General features: G+C 38.0%; 1 protein-coding gene across 17 annotated transcripts in view; it reads left to right on the top strand.

Annotated features, from left to right (window-relative positions):
• The window catches only part of EPB41 (erythrocyte membrane protein band 4.1), a 197,420-nt gene that overhangs the window by 128,427 nt on the left and 49,601 nt on the right, over window positions 1-19,392 (top strand). For all 17 annotated transcript variants that reach the window (XM_035019289.1, XM_035019294.1, XM_035019288.1 and 14 more), the window contains 4 exons: window positions 2,110-2,262; window positions 4,578-4,675; window positions 7,496-7,668; window positions 18,502-18,671. In XM_035019289.1, coding sequence (XP_034875180.1) covers window positions 2,110-2,262; window positions 4,578-4,675; window positions 7,496-7,668; window positions 18,502-18,671 — 594 coding nt within the window. The remainder of the gene's footprint in view (window positions 1-2,109; window positions 2,263-4,577; window positions 4,676-7,495; window positions 7,669-18,501; window positions 18,672-19,392) is intronic.

Below are 19,392 nucleotides of genomic sequence, written 5' to 3'. Positions count from 1 at the left end.
ATGTCCAGTGAGAAAGCAGAGGCATAGGGATACTTAGCCCCTAGAAGAGAAAGTTTAGGGAAGACATAAAACCTGTCTTTGTGTATTTGAAGGATTGCTGTGTGAAGTAGAGATTTTACTATGGCTCCAGGTATAAAGCTAGAGCTAGTAAAATGGAAATTACAGGGAAATACCATTCAGCATAGTTTGACAAATTGTGAACAGTCAGAGCTTTACTAAGATGGAATGGGCCCCTAGCTACCATAGTAATTATTTCGTGCCTACAGCATGAAAGGTCCTGTTAGTCCAGTCACACACTAGATGTTTTAATGTCCTTTTTTCTAAATTCCCACCAAGCAGTTATTCTACCTGGAATAACTCCGTGACAGAATGCTCACTACCTTCTATGCCAAGATAGGTAAAATAATTGCTTGGTAGGAATTTAGAAAAAAGGACATTCAAACATCTGTTGTGTGATTGGACTAACAGAAACTTTCATGCTTCTCCCACCCTGAATAGCTGATATCTGAAGATTCTTCCTTCTTTAGATTCTGTTAAATCTAATAAAATTTCATTGCATGTTAGTGGTTTTTCTTAAAATGTTGCTCTGGATTGTTTTGGCCTGGGTGCTTCTGTGAATCTCTAAAGTAGATGATAGAAAGATCAGACCAGAAATTGTTCGGTTTTGCTTCTCAGTTCCTGCTGTAGGCTGATGTCAGTGCAGTAATTATCAGGAATAGATGAAGAAGTCAAGCAGCATATTCCTTTCCCAAATGTTGTGAAGCAAATTGTTTCTCCAAAACATATAATTAAGAGAGAGAGAAAGCCACAGGTTTTAAGAATTTAAGAGGGCATCTTCTGGGAAATTCTCAGTTATATAGTCATTGAGTTAGAGCTGTTAATAATTTTTACCTCTCAGTTGTGTTTGTACATAACACATATAAGCACTAACATGTTTCTCTATACTCAATTTGGGAAAAGGAATAGTCAAGAAACATTTAACTCTGTGCTTTGATTACCTATCTACATAGTCATTGGTAGAGATTTACTCAGGTGAAATTTATTTTCCTTATTTGCAGACACAGATGATTAATATTATATATTTAATTTTTAAAAATTACTAAGGAGGCATAGAAATGTGGCTTTATCTTGCTGTTCCTTCTTGACTTTGGGATAATATTTATAATTTAATATACTTAACATCAATAATTACAAGACTGAGATTCTCTCATACTGAGTTTATACAGGAATAGAGTCAACTCCTTTACTTATGAATTTTGGATGAATGACCACATTATCATAAAAAAAATATAACTGTGCATGTATATTTGGTAGTAGACATACTCCTCAGCCCTAGCCTGCAGAAGTCATGTGGCCTACAGACTTAACGCTACATGTGTAGGACATAGGTAGCTGCTGTAGCTACCATAGTAATTATTTACTGATTATGGTAGTGACAGATTTGAATATTTAGAATGAGAACATGAACGTTTACCCTAGAATTTTCATATACAGACAGGCATGGTAAAAGCAGATGAGTGCCTCTTTTTGGATTATTATTTTTTTTTTAAGATTTTTATTTATTTATTCATGAGAGACAGAGAGAGAGAGAGGCAGAGGGAGAAGCAGGCTCCCAAGGAGCAGGGAGCCCGATGCGCGGGACTCGATCCCAGGACCCTGGGATTATGACCTGAGCCGAAGGCAGACGCTTAACCATCTGAGCCACCCAGGCGCCCCTCTTTTTGGATTATTAAGGAACACCTTTTTGGAGAATACAGAGGCTCAGTTTTATGGGAGAAGTGCAAGCCCAGTGACATTTCACGGTGGCTTTGAGGGGTGGCTGTGGTGGCTTCATGGCTCCTTCTAGGAGTTAGTTCCTTCAGTGGGTAAGATGTGTACGTCCATGTTTCTTGGACAAGAAAAGAGCAGGTGTTCACTCACAGTGGTATGGTAACATTTTTACATGGACTCAGTAGTCCCATGGATTATGATTGTAAGGTCAAGCTTTACTTTTTAATGTATGCTTTGTAAGGGTTTTTGGTTATTGATATCTTCAGATTATCAAATAATAGTCAACCACGGGTTGAGCACTTTGCTGAAGACTGAACTGCTAACACTTTTCTTTTTCAGGACTTGGAAGGAGTGGATATCATCCTAGGTGTCTGCTCTAGTGGCCTTCTGGTTTATAAAGATAAGCTGAGAATTAACCGCTTTCCTTGGCCCAAAGTGTTGAAGATTTCTTACAAACGTAGCAGCTTTTTCATCAAGATCCGTCCTGGAGAGGTACAGCATTCATGCTTCTTTCCTTCTGAATCAAGCATGGGCCGTGTTGAAAACATCTCTTCATTCTTGCTTTTCTTATTATGTCATCTGAGACATCTCTTTGTAGCTAACTGTTCAGGAACTGGTAATTCTGTTTTCTAAATTAATCTGCCCCATAATGCTTCTTGTCTTCCTTACTACTGATCTTCTGGACATTTCTCTGTATGTAAGTAAATATATCATGGCCAAAAGTGAATCTTGGGTTGATAAACTTATTTACTTCCGGTAAAATCCTTGATGGGGAAGTATTTATAAATATTTATAAATTAAGTAGCAGGAGATTTTGAAATTGTGGGGTTAAGATACTCATGTTTTGCACCACCAACACCTTACCTCATGTAATTAAGATTTATTTGTATGTGTAGCTCCTAGTGGTTGCTAAGAATGTATTCTAGGTCAAGTTCTAGATTTTTAATAGAGTTGGTTGTTCAGCTCATCCAGACGACTCAGTTATTAGTTGGTGTTCAAGATTTAGGATATACTAATGCTGACCAAACTTAACTTTTACATTTAGGAGCCATCATGGCACAGCAGAAAATTATTTAAGTAGGAATTAAAAAAAGTTCTAGCTCCTACTCTGCCCCTGCCGCTACTAAGCAGAATACCCAGTACAAATCGAGGGCTCAGCTTCCTTATCATTCGAGTGGGATAATACCTTCTCTGTCACAGTTGATTTGAAGATCAAATGAGATGACAGCTGTAAAAGCTCTAAACGAGAAAGTAATGCACTAATGTATATGGCTTTTTTTGTGTGTGTATCACCATCTGCTGGTGGAAAATGGCTTGTTATTTTAGCGTGGAAATACTGGATGTGCAGCCTTAAAAATCTTGGTTAGGCCCAATGAAACATTTATTTAATACCATCATTATTTACCTGTGCCTAGCAAAGAGGAGTCAATGTCTTCCCTCAAAAGTTTCAAATCTAAGAGGCATTCAGTCACCAAATATTTATTGATTGAGGGCTTGCTTTGTGCCAGGCACTATTCTTGGGTCTAGGAATATAATAGTGAATAAGAGTCCATCCCTAACCTATCTTACATTTTAATGTGGGAAGGCAGAAAATTTATACACACACACACACAAATAAATAGGATAAAGGAAGTCCTTGGGTCTTTTGAAAGTCAACTACATGATACATACTAAAACATAGAATTCTTTTTTTTTTTTTTTAAGATTTTATTTAATTATTTGACAGAGACAGAGATAGTGAGAGCAGGAACACAAGCAGGGGGAGTGGGAGAGGGAGAAGCAGGCTTCCCACCTGACCAGGGAGCCCGATGTGGGGCTCAATCCCAGGACCCTGGGATCATGACCTGAGCCGAAGGCAGACGCTTCACGACTGAGCCACCCAGGCACCCCTAAAACATAGAATTCTTATTGAAGAAAGCAATTAGGAACAACAAAAGGATTTTGAGATGTGAAGTGTTACGTCTACAGAGGATGATATAGCAGTAGCATGTAGTAGAAACCATGAAAATCTGGTTCTGCCCCTTGATAGCTATGAGACTGAGCAAATAACTTCTCTGATCTTAGTTTCTTCATGTGTAAAAATATAGATGATACTACCTAATCATAGTATGTATATGTAGTATATTTAGTAGGCACTAAATATAAATGTCAGTTTCTTTTCTATCTTGTATGCTTAAGGTAGAAACAAAGAGGCAAAAGACTAGCAGGACAGTGTTTCTCGTATCCTTGGCAGGTTATGATTTGCTTCAGTCAAAGAGGTCTCCAGATAAATAATGGTCAGTCAAGGGAAGAAAAGAGAAAACATTTAATAATTCGGGAATCTAGTTTGAGCCAAAATCTTTAGCTCCCATTACTAAAAACAATTGCATAATAATATTGATTGATTGGAGGAATCACGTTTTCCCCTTCCCTGATCATATTGTAGTCAAGTATCCCAAATGTAGACAGTAACCAAGGAAGAGTAATGTCCGGACAGTCAAAAGGTCACTTAATTATGTCTCAGAAAAATGTACAGTGTCTGAAGGGGGGAGTGGGTTCTGAACAAAATAAAATGCATGAATAATATAAGATGCATTCCCTGGCTTCTCTGCTGTGGAAAAAGCCACCTTAAGTGAGTAGATCTCTTCTGGTAAGTAGGAAAAAATTTCAAATGAAAATTTTCAATTTCAAATGAAAAATTTCAATTTCTTAAACTAGTAGTAACATTCTTTTCATTTATAATGTCCTCTTCTGTAACACCATATTTCTTTGGTACTGGATCACTTTAGTCAAATAATCATGTTTCATGTTTATTCGCATTTTTATAGCAAGAACAATATGAGAGTACCATTGGATTCAAACTTCCCAGTTACCGAGCAGCTAAGAAATTATGGAAAGTCTGTGTAGAGCATCACACGTTTTTCAGGTATTGTTCTCACTTAAGTATTTTTCAAGGATAAATTATTTATGCATGTTTCTATTTTAAACCTGCTATTGAAATTCCCTCCTTTGTATGGCTGGCATTCTTTTATTTAGCCCAGGTGAGATCATCTTAAGCAAGACAAAATAAATCCAGTTCTCCTCCCTTGGGTTGAAAAATATTCCTTAACATTCCCAGAGCACCTTTCTGTGGGTGGTAGAAGGAGAATAGAAGGGAGGAAAAGGAATCTGTGTTTACTAGGGGCTCTGTGATCATCCTAACTGGAGCTAAAATTAGTCTGTGAGGGGGAAATACCCTGACTTACCTCCACATGGAATTTCTTAAAGCATTGCTTACCTACTTTCTGTGGGGCTGTTAGATTAGAAGGTGAAAGGTAGGAAGCTGATCGTTATCTAGGCTCTAATCAACCCCCGAAAAGAGGCACAGAGAGCCATCTTTGAAGCCCAATTGTATCAGATAATCAGAAAATAGGAGGAAGTTTCATCTGCTCAGCTTTTCAAGAGGCCACATCATTAACCCTTTGTATTCATTTACCAAACATTTTTTTAGTGCTTACCCTTTGTGTACGCACTGTAGTAGGCATTGAGAGTATACCACAAGATAGTTCTAGTCCTTGTCCTGAGGGAATAATCAATCTAGCAGAGAAGACAGACTTTACACAAGTAATCACCGGCACTGAAAGGAGAACCAGCTAGTTGCTGTCAGCTTGCCTTTTAAAGAAAATTTTCTTTATTATTGTAAATTGCATACGTGGTCATAGTAAAGAAAGTAGTATAATGAACTACCCTTGTACCTACACCCACCTTCAATATTATCACCCCAAGGCCAATCTTGTTTCATCTATATCCTTACCCATTACTTCCCACTTCTTCCCAGAGTATTTTGAAGCAAATCCCAGATCTCATGCTATGTCATTTATAAATAAACTTGACTATTTATGAATGGCTCTCAAGAGAGATGACCATAATATCTTTTTTTCATAATATCTTTTATTTCTATTTGTGTTTTCATATCACACTTAGCACGATAGCACAGGAGACAGGAAGAAAACTCAGGGAAAAGAACATTTTAATTCTCATTTCAGGGTGCCTGGGTGGCTCAGTCGGTTAAGTGACTGCATTTGGCTCAGGTCATGATCCCAGGATCCTGGGATCGAGTCCCATAATGGGCTCCCTGCTCTGCGGGGAGCCTGCTTCTCCCTCTCTCCCTCTGCCTGCCGCTCCCCCTGCTTGTGCTCTCTCTCTGACAAATAAATAAAATCTTTTATTTATTTTTTTTTTAAGATTTTATTTATTTTTTATTTATTCATGAGAGACAGAGAGAGAGACAGAGGCAGAGGGAGAAGCAGGCTCCCCGCAGAGCAGGGAGCCCGATGCGGGACTCGATCCCAGGACCCTGGGATCATGACCTGAGCCGAAGGCAGATGCTTAACTGACTGAGCCACCCAGGCGTCCCTAAATAAAATCTTTTAAAAAAATTATCATTTCAGAATAAACATGAAGGTATACTTCATAACCAATTAAGGAATCTTAATTTTTGGCATTGATATATTTATGTTTTTATCATCCTCGTCTTTAAAATCAAACCAAGAAAATAGAGTTTTTAAAAAGGGTAAGGGTGGGGTGCCTGTGTGGCTCAGTCAGTTGAGCATCCAACTCTTGGTTTAGGCTCAGGTCATGATCTCATGGGTTGTGGGATTGAGTCCTATGGCGGGCTCCACACTCAGCAGGAGTCTTCTTGAGATTCTCTTCCTCTGCCCCTCCTTCTGCTTATGCGTGCTTGCACACACACTCTCTCTCTCTCTCTCTCACTCTCAAATAAATAAATAAATAAATAAATAAATAAATCTTTAAAAAAAACTAAAAGGGTACAGGTGAGAAAGAGTTTTTTGAATGTTTAATATGTATGGTATAGATTTCAACTACAGCCCAAAATATTTACTTGTAGGACAGTATGTTTGAATCTGTTTTATCAAATAAGAGAATATATTAATATGTAATGCTTCATCACACAAAAGAAAGTAAATATTTACTGAATTAAAATAAACTATCCCAAAGGGAAAAAGTACTCTCTTTTTGGTAGTGTTTGATGTAGCAATTGATGTATTTATTCAGCAAACATTTACTGAGTGGCAAATTCATGCCAGGCACTATGCCAGGAGTGAAAACACAAAGGTAAATAAATCATAGTCTTTATCCTTTACCCATAGAGAGCCCACAGCCTTGTAGTGGAGACCAGCACATAGATTGTTTCAGGTCAGTGCGGTAAATGCCGTGGCAAAAGAGATTACAGGGTATAGCACAGAAAGAAGATGGGGTTCCTAACTGCGATAAATACACCAAGTAACCAATTAAATAGGTTAACAGGCACTAATTGAGTTTGGAGTGCATTTGACAAAATTATTTTAATAGAGTGGAAAAAGTGCTCTGGGCTTGGACCCTGTTATTGCCCAATCTCGGCTATGTGATCTTAAGGCAGTAACTTCTTTTTGGAAGTTCAGTTTCTTATATCTGTAAAATGATGAAAATATTACATGGATGTAATGAAAATATTACAGTGCTATAAAAGCATTTTGAAAACCATAAGGCCCTATCTATAGGGATATATGATGATATTATTAATATAGGCCACAATTAAATTATACATGTTGCTTTGAGAAATGATGTAGAATTAAAATAATGATTGTTTGATTGGAACTCTGTCTTAGTAACTATAAGGAAATGAGATTAATTCATGATTTTTGTCTTTACTCTCCCAGTCTCATTAGAGTGAGATAATACATACAATTTTGTTTTTCCACCCTAGACTGACATCTACAGACACCCTTCCTAAAAGCAAATTTCTTGCACTGGGATCCAAATTTCGATACAGTGGCCGGACTCAGGCGCAGACCAGGCAAGCTAGTGCCCTGATTGACAGGCCTGCCCCACACTTCGAGCGTACAGCAAGCAAACGGGCATCCCGGAGCCTTGATGGAGGTTTGTATTGAGTATTAATGATTTCTTGTGATCCTAACTCATTAGGGAAAGATAAAAGAAGTTCAGTTGTCTATAAGGGAGCCAAATTAAAGAATCTCAGTGGTAAATGAAATGGATCTTACTAATTGTTTCAGTGGAATCTTAAGAAAAGTAGAACTGAGGTTCTGAGAGAGTAGTAACTAGATCAAGTTTCTGCTGCTAGGTAGTAGTAGATGAACACCACTAGAATCAGAATTCAAATGCAGAATCTCTACCACAGCGTGACAACCTAATGTCATATACCGAACTAAAACCTACTCTTTAATGTTTTTAAAGAGTAGTTTTTTCAAGTAGGAAAGAGGAAAAGGGTCTGGCTCACTAGAGCATTCATTTAAAAAGTTTAGATTATTTGCCCTGTGGCAATTAGAGACAGAAAAAGCAGTTGTGTTATTGGAGTCTCTAAATTTTGTTTAAATAAAATAGAGAGGAAATAGATAATTTTCATGATTGTGTGTACCAACAGAAGATATTTCTGAATTTTTCCTAGTCTCAAGGATTTGAGAGTATTCCTGAAATGAAGTAATAAAGCCATACTCAGTTCTTTATGCCACTTAAACAACAAAGGTGGCTAATAAATAAAATTTCAGAAGGCAGTAACCAAAACAGAGTATTGTTGATTGTATTTATTAGGGAGTCATCAGGGCCCAGCTCTATGCTATCTACTGTAAAAGGAAACTGTATGTTACAGAAGTTAAAGGTTTTGTTTCTACCCTCAGATAGACCTGGGTCCACCTCAACTCCTGCATTTATGATCTGTCTTCTTGGGCAAGTTACTTAATCTCTGTGCCTTGGTTTTCTCATTTATAAAATGGGCATGGTGATAATATAATAATACCTCAAAGAGTTTTTGTGAGGAATAAATCAGATGATGTATATATGGTGCTTAGCACAATGGCTAACACTTAATAAGTGACCCCAAAATAGTAGTTATTATTAAGATATTGTTAATATTCTGGCCACAGCATTATTATTTTGTTTTGTATCATCCAGAATTATGCTGCCATATTTTGGTTTGTTGCATTAACAGAGCTACCTCGCTCAGTTTAAGAGGAATCCAGAATGAGTCAGTCACACTTGGAAAAGAGATTACCCAAGGAGTGGAACTTTTGTGCTTCCATTTTGCAAGTCATGCTTCTGTCTTTCTGATGTTTCTCTACTGTCCTGAGTTTGAAGGGGATGCTTTAATAGTAAGAGGACAAGGCAGATTACAGGCTTTGTCTTACTCAATCATCATGAAGACACTAGGAATTTGGCTCAAAGATTAAATAAGTTTTCTTAAGATATGATAGCTGATAAGTGGATTGGAGTACAGGTTGGTTTAACTCCAAAATCCATGTTCTTTCCGATACTTACTTATTCCTTTGTTCAACAACTTACTTTACCTTTCCTACATGTCAAGTTTTGTTCTAATCACTGGCGAGACAGCTGTGAACATGCAAACATGGTCTCTGCCCTTGCAGGGCTTACATTCTATGGGTAAACAGTTATACAACAAAACAGTTTCAGATAGTAATAAGTACTATGAAGAAAATAAAACAGTGATGGGTAAAGAGTGTCTGGGGATCGGGGAGACCAGAAAACTGTTTGAGATTGAGTGGTCTATATCTAAATTTAGAAGGTCCCTCTGAGGAGCTTTGTTTGAACTGAGACCTGAATTATGAGGAGTTAGCCATCCCAGCATCTGGGGAAGAACATTCTCAAAGGGGGAGTAGCAGGTACAATGACCTGGAGGTAGGAATGAGCTTGGCATGGGTCTAGATCAGTGCCGTCCTGGAGAACTTTGTGTTCTGATGGAAATCTGTTTAGTGAGGTCCAATTTGGTAGCCTGTGGCCACATGTGACCAATTATGAACATGAAATGTGGCTATGTAACTAAGGAATTGAATTTTAATTAAATTTAAATTTAAATAGCCATATGTGGCTGGTAGCTCCATGTTGGGTAGCACAGGTCTAGATCCTAAGTGAACAGGGGAAAGGAGCAAAATAAATAAATAAATAGAATAAGTGAGGTCAGAGAAGTGGGAGGGGCCAGATTATATAAGGCCTTGCAGGCCATCTAAAGAATTTAGATTTTATTTTGGTTGCAGTGGAAAGCGGTTAGAGGGAGTGATATGATCTGATTTCCATTTTTAAAAGACCACCCTGACTGCTGGGTGAATGCTCCACTGAAGGGGGAGTAAAGCAGAAGCATGGTGAAGTCTGTTGCAGGATCTGGGTGAGAGGTGATGACAGCTGGGACTTGAGTATTGGCAATGAAGACAGGGGAAACTAGTCAGAAATACATTCTGGGGACGCCTGGGTGGGTTAAGTGTCTGCCTTTGGCTCAGGTCATGATCCCAGGGTCCTGGGATCGAGTCCCGCATCGAGCTCCTTGCTCAGCAGGGAGCCTGCTTCTCCCTCTCCCTCTGCCTGCTCTGCCTGCCACCCCCCTCCCCGCTTGTGTGCATGCGCTCTCTCTCTCTGCCAAATAAATAAATAAATAAATAAAATCTTAAAAAAAAAAAAAAGACATTTTGGAGGTAGGCCTGACAGAATTACTGATAAATTAAGTGTTGGAGATGGTATGGAAAAGAAAATCAGGGTTTATTCCTAGGCTTGATCATTTAGTACAATGGGAAAGTCTGAGAGAGAGGCACAGTTGGGCGTATGGAAAATCAAGACTTCCGTTTTGGACAAGGTAAATTTTAGATACGATCACTCAATCCTCATGTCTGCCATATTTATATAACATGATCAGGCATCTCCTTCCTTGTCCAGTAAAGCATCCTACTTTCAGTTTACCTTGGGTTTGGGGAGCTATTATTTTTATTGTTTTTATCCACAATTTCCAGTGAGAAACTGAGGTTGGAAAGTTTAAGTGACTTGTTCAATATATCTCACAGATAGTAAGTTGCAAAGCTAGACCTATATTTGTCTGATACCATATCCCATGGCTTTTTCCACTAAGTAGAAATTCTTCATTATTTAGATATTATGCCTGATGTGTCCTTTCTAATAGCAAAGATAACCAAAGATTCAAGTGTTAATGAGCTTTGGTATCTTAAACAAATTAGAAAGCTTTACTTATAGAGAGACTTACATTACTTTTAGAAATTATATCCCGACTGTCTGTCTTTTTCTAGCTGTAGAAATGTCACAATTCAAGACATTGTTGTCTCTATTGACCAATATTAGCTAGTTCTTATTAAATTACACTCTATGCCCTGGGGGGTGGGGGGGTGGGGGATGTCTTCAAAATGCTGTGGTAATGGTTGAGATTCTAAAACAAAAGCGTGTAAGACCTTCCAAGGAAAGATAGCTTTGGTGGCTTTACCATTAGTATCACAGAGTTTGGGAACTTCAAAAAAATTTTTGGAAATCATTTATTCCAGCCACCTGATTTTACAGAAGTGAAACCTAAAGCCTAAAAAAAGTTTGTCCAGGGTTAACATAGTCTGTCAGTACAAACTTAGGATAGAATCCTATATGTTGGGGCACCTGGGTGGCTCAGTCAGTTAACCATCTGCCTTGGGCTCAGGTCATGATCCCGGGGCCCTGGGACAGAGCCTCACGTTGGGCTCCCTGCTCAGTGGCGAGTCTGCTTCTCCATCTCCCTTTGCCGCCCCTCCCGCCCCACCCGTATGCGCATGCTCCTCCCCCCCTCAAAATAAATAAATAAAATCTTAAAAAAATAAAAAAGAATCCTGTACGTTTTCTGGTACCCAGATCCGTCCCTTTTTACCTTCATATATTCCAGGATGCCTTCTTCCTATCTTTACATTCTGAGGATTTTTTTTAAAAGATGCCTGATCTTTACTGGTCTTGATAATTACCATAATTCTTGTTACACTGTAAATGCTTAATAAATGTTGAAAATAAGATTATGTTTTTCCTGTCAGCTGAATGTGAGCAGGATCTTATGTTCCACTTGCCATTGGATGTTTTAAGTGCATTAGAATATCCTATTTCAGCTGTTGTCCCTCTTTAATTCCTTCTACGTGGGAGAAAAGTACTTCTTTTTTTTTTGTTGCTTAATTTTTCAAACCTTCATTCAAATCCTGATGACTAATGAAGTTGAGTACCTTTTCGTAGTTTGTAGGTCATTTGCATATCATCGTTTCTGAAGTGCCTGTTCCAAACTTTTGCTCATATTTTTATTGTGTTGTCTTATTAGTTTGTAGGAGTTCTTTTTAAAAAAATTTTTTTTAATTTAAATTCAGTTAATTAACATATAATGTATTATTGGTTTCAGAGGTACAGGTCTGTGATCCATCAGTCTTATATAATATGCAGTGCTGTAGGAGTTCTTTATACTTGTCTCACTCCCAGTGTCAGGGACAAACCGTCAGTATTTCATAACTAAGTGTGATGTTTATTCTAGGTTTTGTTAGCTACCTTTTATCAGTTAAGGAAGTTTTCTTTTATTCCTAGTTTCCTAAGTTTCTATCATAAATGAATGGTGACTTGGGGTGCCTGGGTGGCTCAGTCGTTAAGCGTCTGCCTTCGGCTCAGGTCGTGATCCCAGGGTCCTGGGATCGAGCCCCGCATTGGGCTCCCTGCTCCGCGGGAAGCCTGCTTCTCCCTCTCCCACTCCCCCTGCTTGTGTTCCCTTTCTCGCTGTGTCTCTCTCTGTCAAAATAAATAAATAAAATCTTAAAATAAATAATAAATGAATGGTGACTTATCAAGTGCTTTTTAATTCATTGATATATAGTTGACTTTTGAACAACATGGTTTTCAACTGTATGGGTACATTTATAGGCAGATGATTTTTGGTAAATACAACATAATACTATCAGTGTATTTTCTTTTCCTTATGATTATCTTAATATTTTCTTTTCTCTAGTTTATTGTAAGAATATAGTATATAATATACCTAACATACAAAATAATGTGTTTATTGATGGTTTGTGTTTTTAGGAAGGCTTCCAGCCAACAATAGGCTATTAGGAGTTAAGTTTTTGGGGAGTCAGAAGTTATATACAGATTTTCAACTATGAGAGGGAGTTGGCACCCCTAAGCCCAGTGCTGTTCAAGGGTCAGCTATAATAATATGATTTTTCTCCCTTTTTATATTATGTGGTGGATTACATTGATTGACCTTCAGTCCTTAAACCAACTTGGCATCCTCAGAGTAAACACAATTTGATTATAATGTTTTTCTTGTGTATTATTTTAGAGTTTTTGGCAACTATTTTCTTTCTTTCTTTTTTTAAGATTTTATTTTTTTAAATTTTTTGACAAACACAGTGAGAGAGGGAACACAAGCAGGGTGAGTGGGAGAGGGAAGAAGCAGGCTTCCCGCAGAGCAGGGAGCCCGATATGGGGTTCAATCCCAGGACCCTGGGATCATGACCTGAGCCGAAGACAGATGCTTAACGACTGAGCCACCCAGGCGCCCCCAACTATTTTCATAAGAGAGATAGGCCTGTTATTTTCCTTTCTTGTAATGTTGTCAGGTTTTAGTTATCAAGTGTACGGTGGCCTCATAAAATAAATTGAGGAGGATTCCCTCTTTTTCTGTTTTCTGGAAGAGTTTGTGTAAGGTTGGTATTTTTTCCTCAGTGTGTGGAAGAATTCACTGATAAAGCCATCTGGTCCTAGGGATCTCGTTGTGGGGGAGTTCCTTACTTTCAGATTCAATGTCTTTATTAGATAAAGGACTATTAAGATGTTCTAGTTTTTGTTTCAGTTTTGGTAATTGTGCTTTTCCAGGAAATGCCTATTCCATCTAAAATTTTTAAAAAGATTTATTTATCTATTAGAGAGAGAGGGAGCAGGGGGAGGGGCAGAGGGAGAGGGAGAGAGAGCCCTAAGTAGACTCCATGCCAAGTGCAGAGCTGACGCTGGGCTTGATCTCACAACCCAAGCCGAAACCAAGAGTCGGACGCTTAACTAGTGTGCCCCTCCCTCTAAATTTTTAAATTTATTCATATAACGTTGGGTATCTTTTTAATATCTCTAAGAACTATAGCAGTGTTTTCTTTTGTGTTCCTGATATTGGTAAGCTGTGCTTCTTTTTTTCTTGAATAATCTTGCTACAGATCTGTTAATTTTATTAATATCTTCAAAGACCCAACTTTTGGGGGTTTTTTTGTTTTCTCATATTATATATATTTTAATTTATGCCAGCTAATATCTTCATTATTTTCTTTCTACTTTTACTGAACTACTGTTTTTCATTTCTTGAAATGGATACCCATTGCTGTTCATTATTTCTTACAACCTAATCTTAGAATTTAAGTGACTTGCCTAAGGTCACATAGCAACAAAACTAGAAGTAGAGTCTACGACTGTTCTCTCAGACCCATGTTTTTTTACTGTTCACCATGATGACTTTTTTTTTTCTAGAAGAGGAAGAATAAAAAATAGTAATATTCGTTGAGCACTTAGTATGTTCAGGCACTGTTCTAAGTATTTTACGTGTGTGGTACTATCTTTTAAGTCTCTGAATTACAAATAAACTGAATAGGACAATATTTTTTAGTTTTGTTTCCAAATGTCTTCTTTTTCTCTGTGTGCTGTCTTCTCAGTACAAGAATTAGAAACAGGTCTATGGAAACTGTTTTTCCCTCCTTTTCCTAGATCCTTCTCTATTCATCTTAAGAAAGAGACTTTTCCCTGTTAGGCCCTCCTCTTTATATATATATATATTTATATAAATATATAAAATATAAGCCTCTAAGCTAGAGATGGTATATTAGGAAACTTTTACAAGAATTGTTTTATAAACGCCCTCATTTTAATGATACATATGAACACTCCCTTTTGTGTTCTATCTGCTGCTCAGAGCATCTGCTTCACCAGCTGAGACGCTAAAACTGGTTCTTCAGATCCCAGTTTATACGTTAGAGTGGTAAGTCACAAGGATAGCTAATAATGATGACAAAGATTTTTCAGCTTATATTTTCGTTGCACTTTTCGCTTTTCAAACCATTTCTGTATATTCCTATTTAGTACCAACAACCTAATGAACAAGAAGCATTTAGGAATTCTTGGTTTAATCATGAGGAAACTGGGGCACAAAAAAATTATATAACTTGTTAGGGTCACACAACTAGACAATTCATCCTCTTGGTGAATAGTGGTTGTAGTGATTCTTGCCAGGGGAATACACCCATATCATCTTTGGAGCTTTAAAACAAAACAAATACCGGGGCATCTGGGTGGCTCAGTCGTTAAGCATCTGCCTTCGGCTCGGGTCATGATCCCAGGGTCCTGGGATCGAGCCCCGCATCGGGCTCCCTGCTCGACGGGAGGCCTGCTTCTCCCTCTCCCGCTCCCCCTGCTTGTGTTCCCTCTCTCACTGTGTCTCTCTGTCAAATAAATAAATAAAATCTTTAAAAAAATAATAATAATAATAAAAAAAATAAAACAAAACAAATACCCAGGCTTCACTTTTAGATACCTCATCTGTCTGTGGTGGACCTGAGCATCAGCTGGGTTTTTTTTGTTTTTGTTTTTCAAGATCTGCAGTTGATTCATGTGGGCCCTCTGATAATGGAACCACGGATCCACTACATACCTGTTGTGCCCATACTAAACTAGCAGAGATTGTGCTAGTAAGTTACAGGGCTAGACCTAAAATTTAAGTCTCTTTTTACTCAGTATGATGGTTTTGAGTTTTACTCTTCACTGCTCTGATATATAACTGTCTTAAAGTTTCTTTTATTTTTAGACAAGAGCAATATAATACTGGAATTAATGGGTCCATAAGATTATCACAGCACTCTTCTTTGTCTAGACATTCAGAATTGGGAAATAATTGATTTTTTAAAAGTTTAAGCATTCTCTATATGTGTACCTAAATCTTGTAATAGCTAACAAATAAATTCACAAAACTGAAGAGCCAAAACATCTTAAAAAACAATCACTACCCCCAAAAAATATACAGAAAAGCATTGAATTATGCAATCAAAATGGGAGAATTATATGGTGTGTGAATTATATCTCAATAAAGATGTTTAAAAACAACAACAACACTAATATGATTTTCTGCTCTGATCCATACTTTGTAGTCTTCTTACTGAGAAAAGGAAAGAAATTTGCTTCTCTCTAGGGCTCCCAGGTGAAATCTTTCACTTGAATTGCCTATCAGTATGTGCATAATTAATTATTTCCCAACATACTATTGAAATATTAACCCATAACAAAAAAATACAAAGACTTAGAGGTATGACATTAAAAGTTTTAATATTTCGGGTTTATAAAGTATTTTTATATCCATTGAGTGTGCATTCCCTAACTATTCTATAGAGTTAATACCTTCTACATTTTACAAATGGTGAAACTTTATGCCTCTCTTTCTAACTGCCAGTTTCCACAGTTATACCTACTTTTCTTTTTCTTTTTCTTTTTTTAAAATTTTATTTATTTATTTGACAGAGAGAGACACAGCGAGAGAGGGAACACAAGCAGGGGGAGCGGGAGAGGGAGAAGCAGGCTTCCCGCCAAGCAGGGAGCCCAATGCGGGACTCGATCCCAGGACCCTGGGATCATGACCTGAGCCGAAGGCAGACGCTTAACGACTGAGCCACCCAGGCGCCCTATACCTACTTTTCCACAGACAGTACAGATTGCCAGGGCTAGGAATACCAAAGACATAAATCATTTGGCTCTGCAGTATTAGTATTGGATCAAAACCAAATGCAAGTGGCAAAATAACACATGGTGAAAGCATGGGCTATGTTTCTATGATGCCAGGCAGAGTTGAATTAATTCTTTGAGAGGAGGTGTGAATACACATGTATAATGATAGTTTAACACAACTGTGAGCAAAATATTTTGTCACATTCCCCTGTGTTGTTAGATTTGGTCTGCCATCTGCCATTCTTGCATTGAGTAGCTTAGAGCACCCATGAGAAGCAAGGACTTGCAAGAGGCCACAGAATTTTCACTGGAAGATAGATGATTCCTGTGTTTCTCCTGTTTTTCCTGTGTATCCTTTGAGGAATGATTTCTTTCACTGGAGATTATTACTGGGTAACAAGCATTTTTTTCTTGGAGTTGTATGTACGAAGTAGTTGTGAATTCCAATTTTTTATCTGTTCTGATTCATGGAATTCCTTTGTTTTAGCTAATATTTACTACTAATTCAGAATTGCCTCAGTGGTTCAGTCAGTTAAGCGTCAGACTCTTGATTTCAGTTTAGGTTATGATCTCAGGGTTGTGAGATGGAGCGTGGCTTTGGGCTGGGCATGGCACCTGCTTACGATTCTCTCTCTCTCTCTCTCTCTCCCTCTGCCCCTCCCCCGACCGGGCATGTTCTCTCAAAAAAAAAAAAAGAAAGAAAGAATAAATAAAATCTTTTAAAAAAAAATTCAGTATAGGGGCGCCTGGGTGGCTCAGTCGTTAAGCGTCTACCTTCAGCTCAGGTCATGATCCCAGGGTCCTGGGATCGAACCCCACATCGGGCTCCCTGCTCTGCGGGAAGCCTGCTTCTCTCTCTCCCATTCCCCCCTGCTTGTGTTCCCGCTCTCGCTGTGTCTCTTTCTGTCAAATAAATAAAATCTTTAAAAAAAATTCAGTATATTCAGTTTAAGAAGGCAGGAAAGCATACAATAAAAGTTGTAAGGATTTCCATGCAAAAATAATTAAAATTTAAAAATCTCAGTACATGAAAGGATAATGATCTGTCATCGGAAATATTAAATCACATGGAGGGGCATGTGGGTGGCTCAGTTGGTTAAGCATCCAACTAGATCTCATCTCAGGTCTTGATGTCAGGGTCATGAGTTCAAGCCCTGAGTTGGGCTCCATGCTGGGCGTGGATCCTACTTAAAAATAAATAAACAAATCATGTGGAGACACACTGCATTCCCAGACACTGCCAGATAAGTGAGGTTACTATAAAGTATGTATATGTGAATTATTAACTCTGAAAAGATCAAGCTTTTGTCATAAGCCTATATTGCGTATTGTCTCTAGAACAGTCTATATACAGCCTTTTCCCTAAGTCAAGGTTTCTTAATCTCAGCAACCTTGGCCAGTACCCCCTCCTACTTCTCTCCCCTGTTGTAGCAATCAAAAACGTCTCCAGACATTCCCAAATATTGTCTGAGGGACAAAATCACTCCTGGTTGAGAACCACTGCCCTAGGTATGTTAGAGAAGAGGGACTGTAATACAAATTATAAGATTCTGAGAGAAGGTAGGAGAGAACTCAAAAAAGTTTTGGTTTTTTTTTAAGGACTAAAGGCCAAAGGTTTTGAATTCATATTATTTTAATCAAATGACTTGTTAAAAGGGCAAGTATCTGGTTCAAAGGTTTGCCTTTAAGCATCAAAAAGTGTGCATATCTTACAAGATCAGTTTATCAAGTTATTTTGTAATCATTCCAAGCAGGCTTCATGGAAGAAATCAGACTTGATCCTTTTTTCCTAGAACATATTTTTTAGGTTCCTAAAATCACCTATATATAAATGGATCTGTGTGTCAATATGGCTTCATGAAAGAAGTCAGACTTAATTAACCTCTTTTTTTTTCTCCATAGACTACATTGCAGGTTCTTAAAACTAACAGAGTACAAGGTTAAACAGTCTTGCTAACTTTTTAATAGAAAGAGTTTTTAATTTCTTTTCTTATTTTGATCCCCTCCGCCCCCTTATGGAACATGATAGCATAGTTTAACTTTTCTGTTTTAGCTTTTTTAATGCCATCAGTTACCTGGCAGAGCACTAATGATTTATTCTTTACTTTCTGTATGATAGCCTGCTGGATACTGTGTCCTGGATTCACAATTATTTTACCTGGTGACTCTGAAGTAGTATTGTGACTCTTGCCTTCACTTATCTTTCCTTTTCCCTTTCTTATGTAGCAGCAGCTGTTGATTCAGACCGAAGTCCCCGGCCCACCTCTGCACCAGCCATTGCTCAGAGTGAGGACACAGAGGTTTCTAAAGCAGAGAAGGAAACAGTGAAGGTTGAAGAGCAAAAGGAAGAAGTGCCGCCCGAGCAAGCTGAGCCAGAGCCCACAGAAGCGTGGAAGGTATGCCGTAAGTCCAGATATCTGGCTAGTTTACTTTCTGATTTTTAAAAAAATTTTTTATTTAAATTCAGTTAATACTTTCTGATTTAGACATGTTAACTCCTTGGCCAGGAAGGTTTTCAAAGCATTGATTCTTGTAGAATTCTAACAAAGTTATTTCTTCTTTACTCTTTCTAAAAGAAAGTATTCCCCATGAACCTGTAAAATATTTTCATAGAATTATGTCATGAAGACTAAGCCATCTGAGTTTTCAGGTGACCTACCTACACTGCTGTTATCTAACTTATATCTAAAAGAAAAGAGTTTTTAACACTGTGATCATCTGCTCTTAAAAATAATTTTTGTTCAACCAGAAGGAATCTCCACATTCCTTTTTAAGAGTAAGCTCTGCTAATGGAATTAAAATATAATTTGATTTCCTAAGATGAGTATATGTGCAACATACCTAGAGAATATCCCAGTTAGTATTACATAAAGCACATCTGTGTGGTTGTTCAAATCAAATTGTTTACAAAACGGTGAAGATCCTTATGTAGGGGCGATTATGCCACTGAGTTGCTTACAGTTCTGAGTTGATTGTACCCACAGTCACTGACCTTGTTGAAAAATCACCAATTAGGGCGCCTGGGTGGCTCAGCTGGTTAAGCGACTGCCTTCGGCTCAGGTCATGATCCTGGAGTCCCGGGATCTAGTCCCACATCGGGCTCCCTGCTCGGCGGGG

This window comes from Mirounga leonina, unplaced genomic scaffold, assembly GCF_011800145.1.
Source record: "Mirounga leonina isolate KUSES-001 unplaced genomic scaffold, KU_Mleo_1.0 Mir_173, whole genome shotgun sequence".
Lineage (NCBI taxonomy): Eukaryota > Metazoa > Chordata > Mammalia > Carnivora > Phocidae > Mirounga > Mirounga leonina.
Note: the sequence above shows the minus strand (reverse complement) of the source record. Positions and strands in the feature narration are given on the sequence as shown.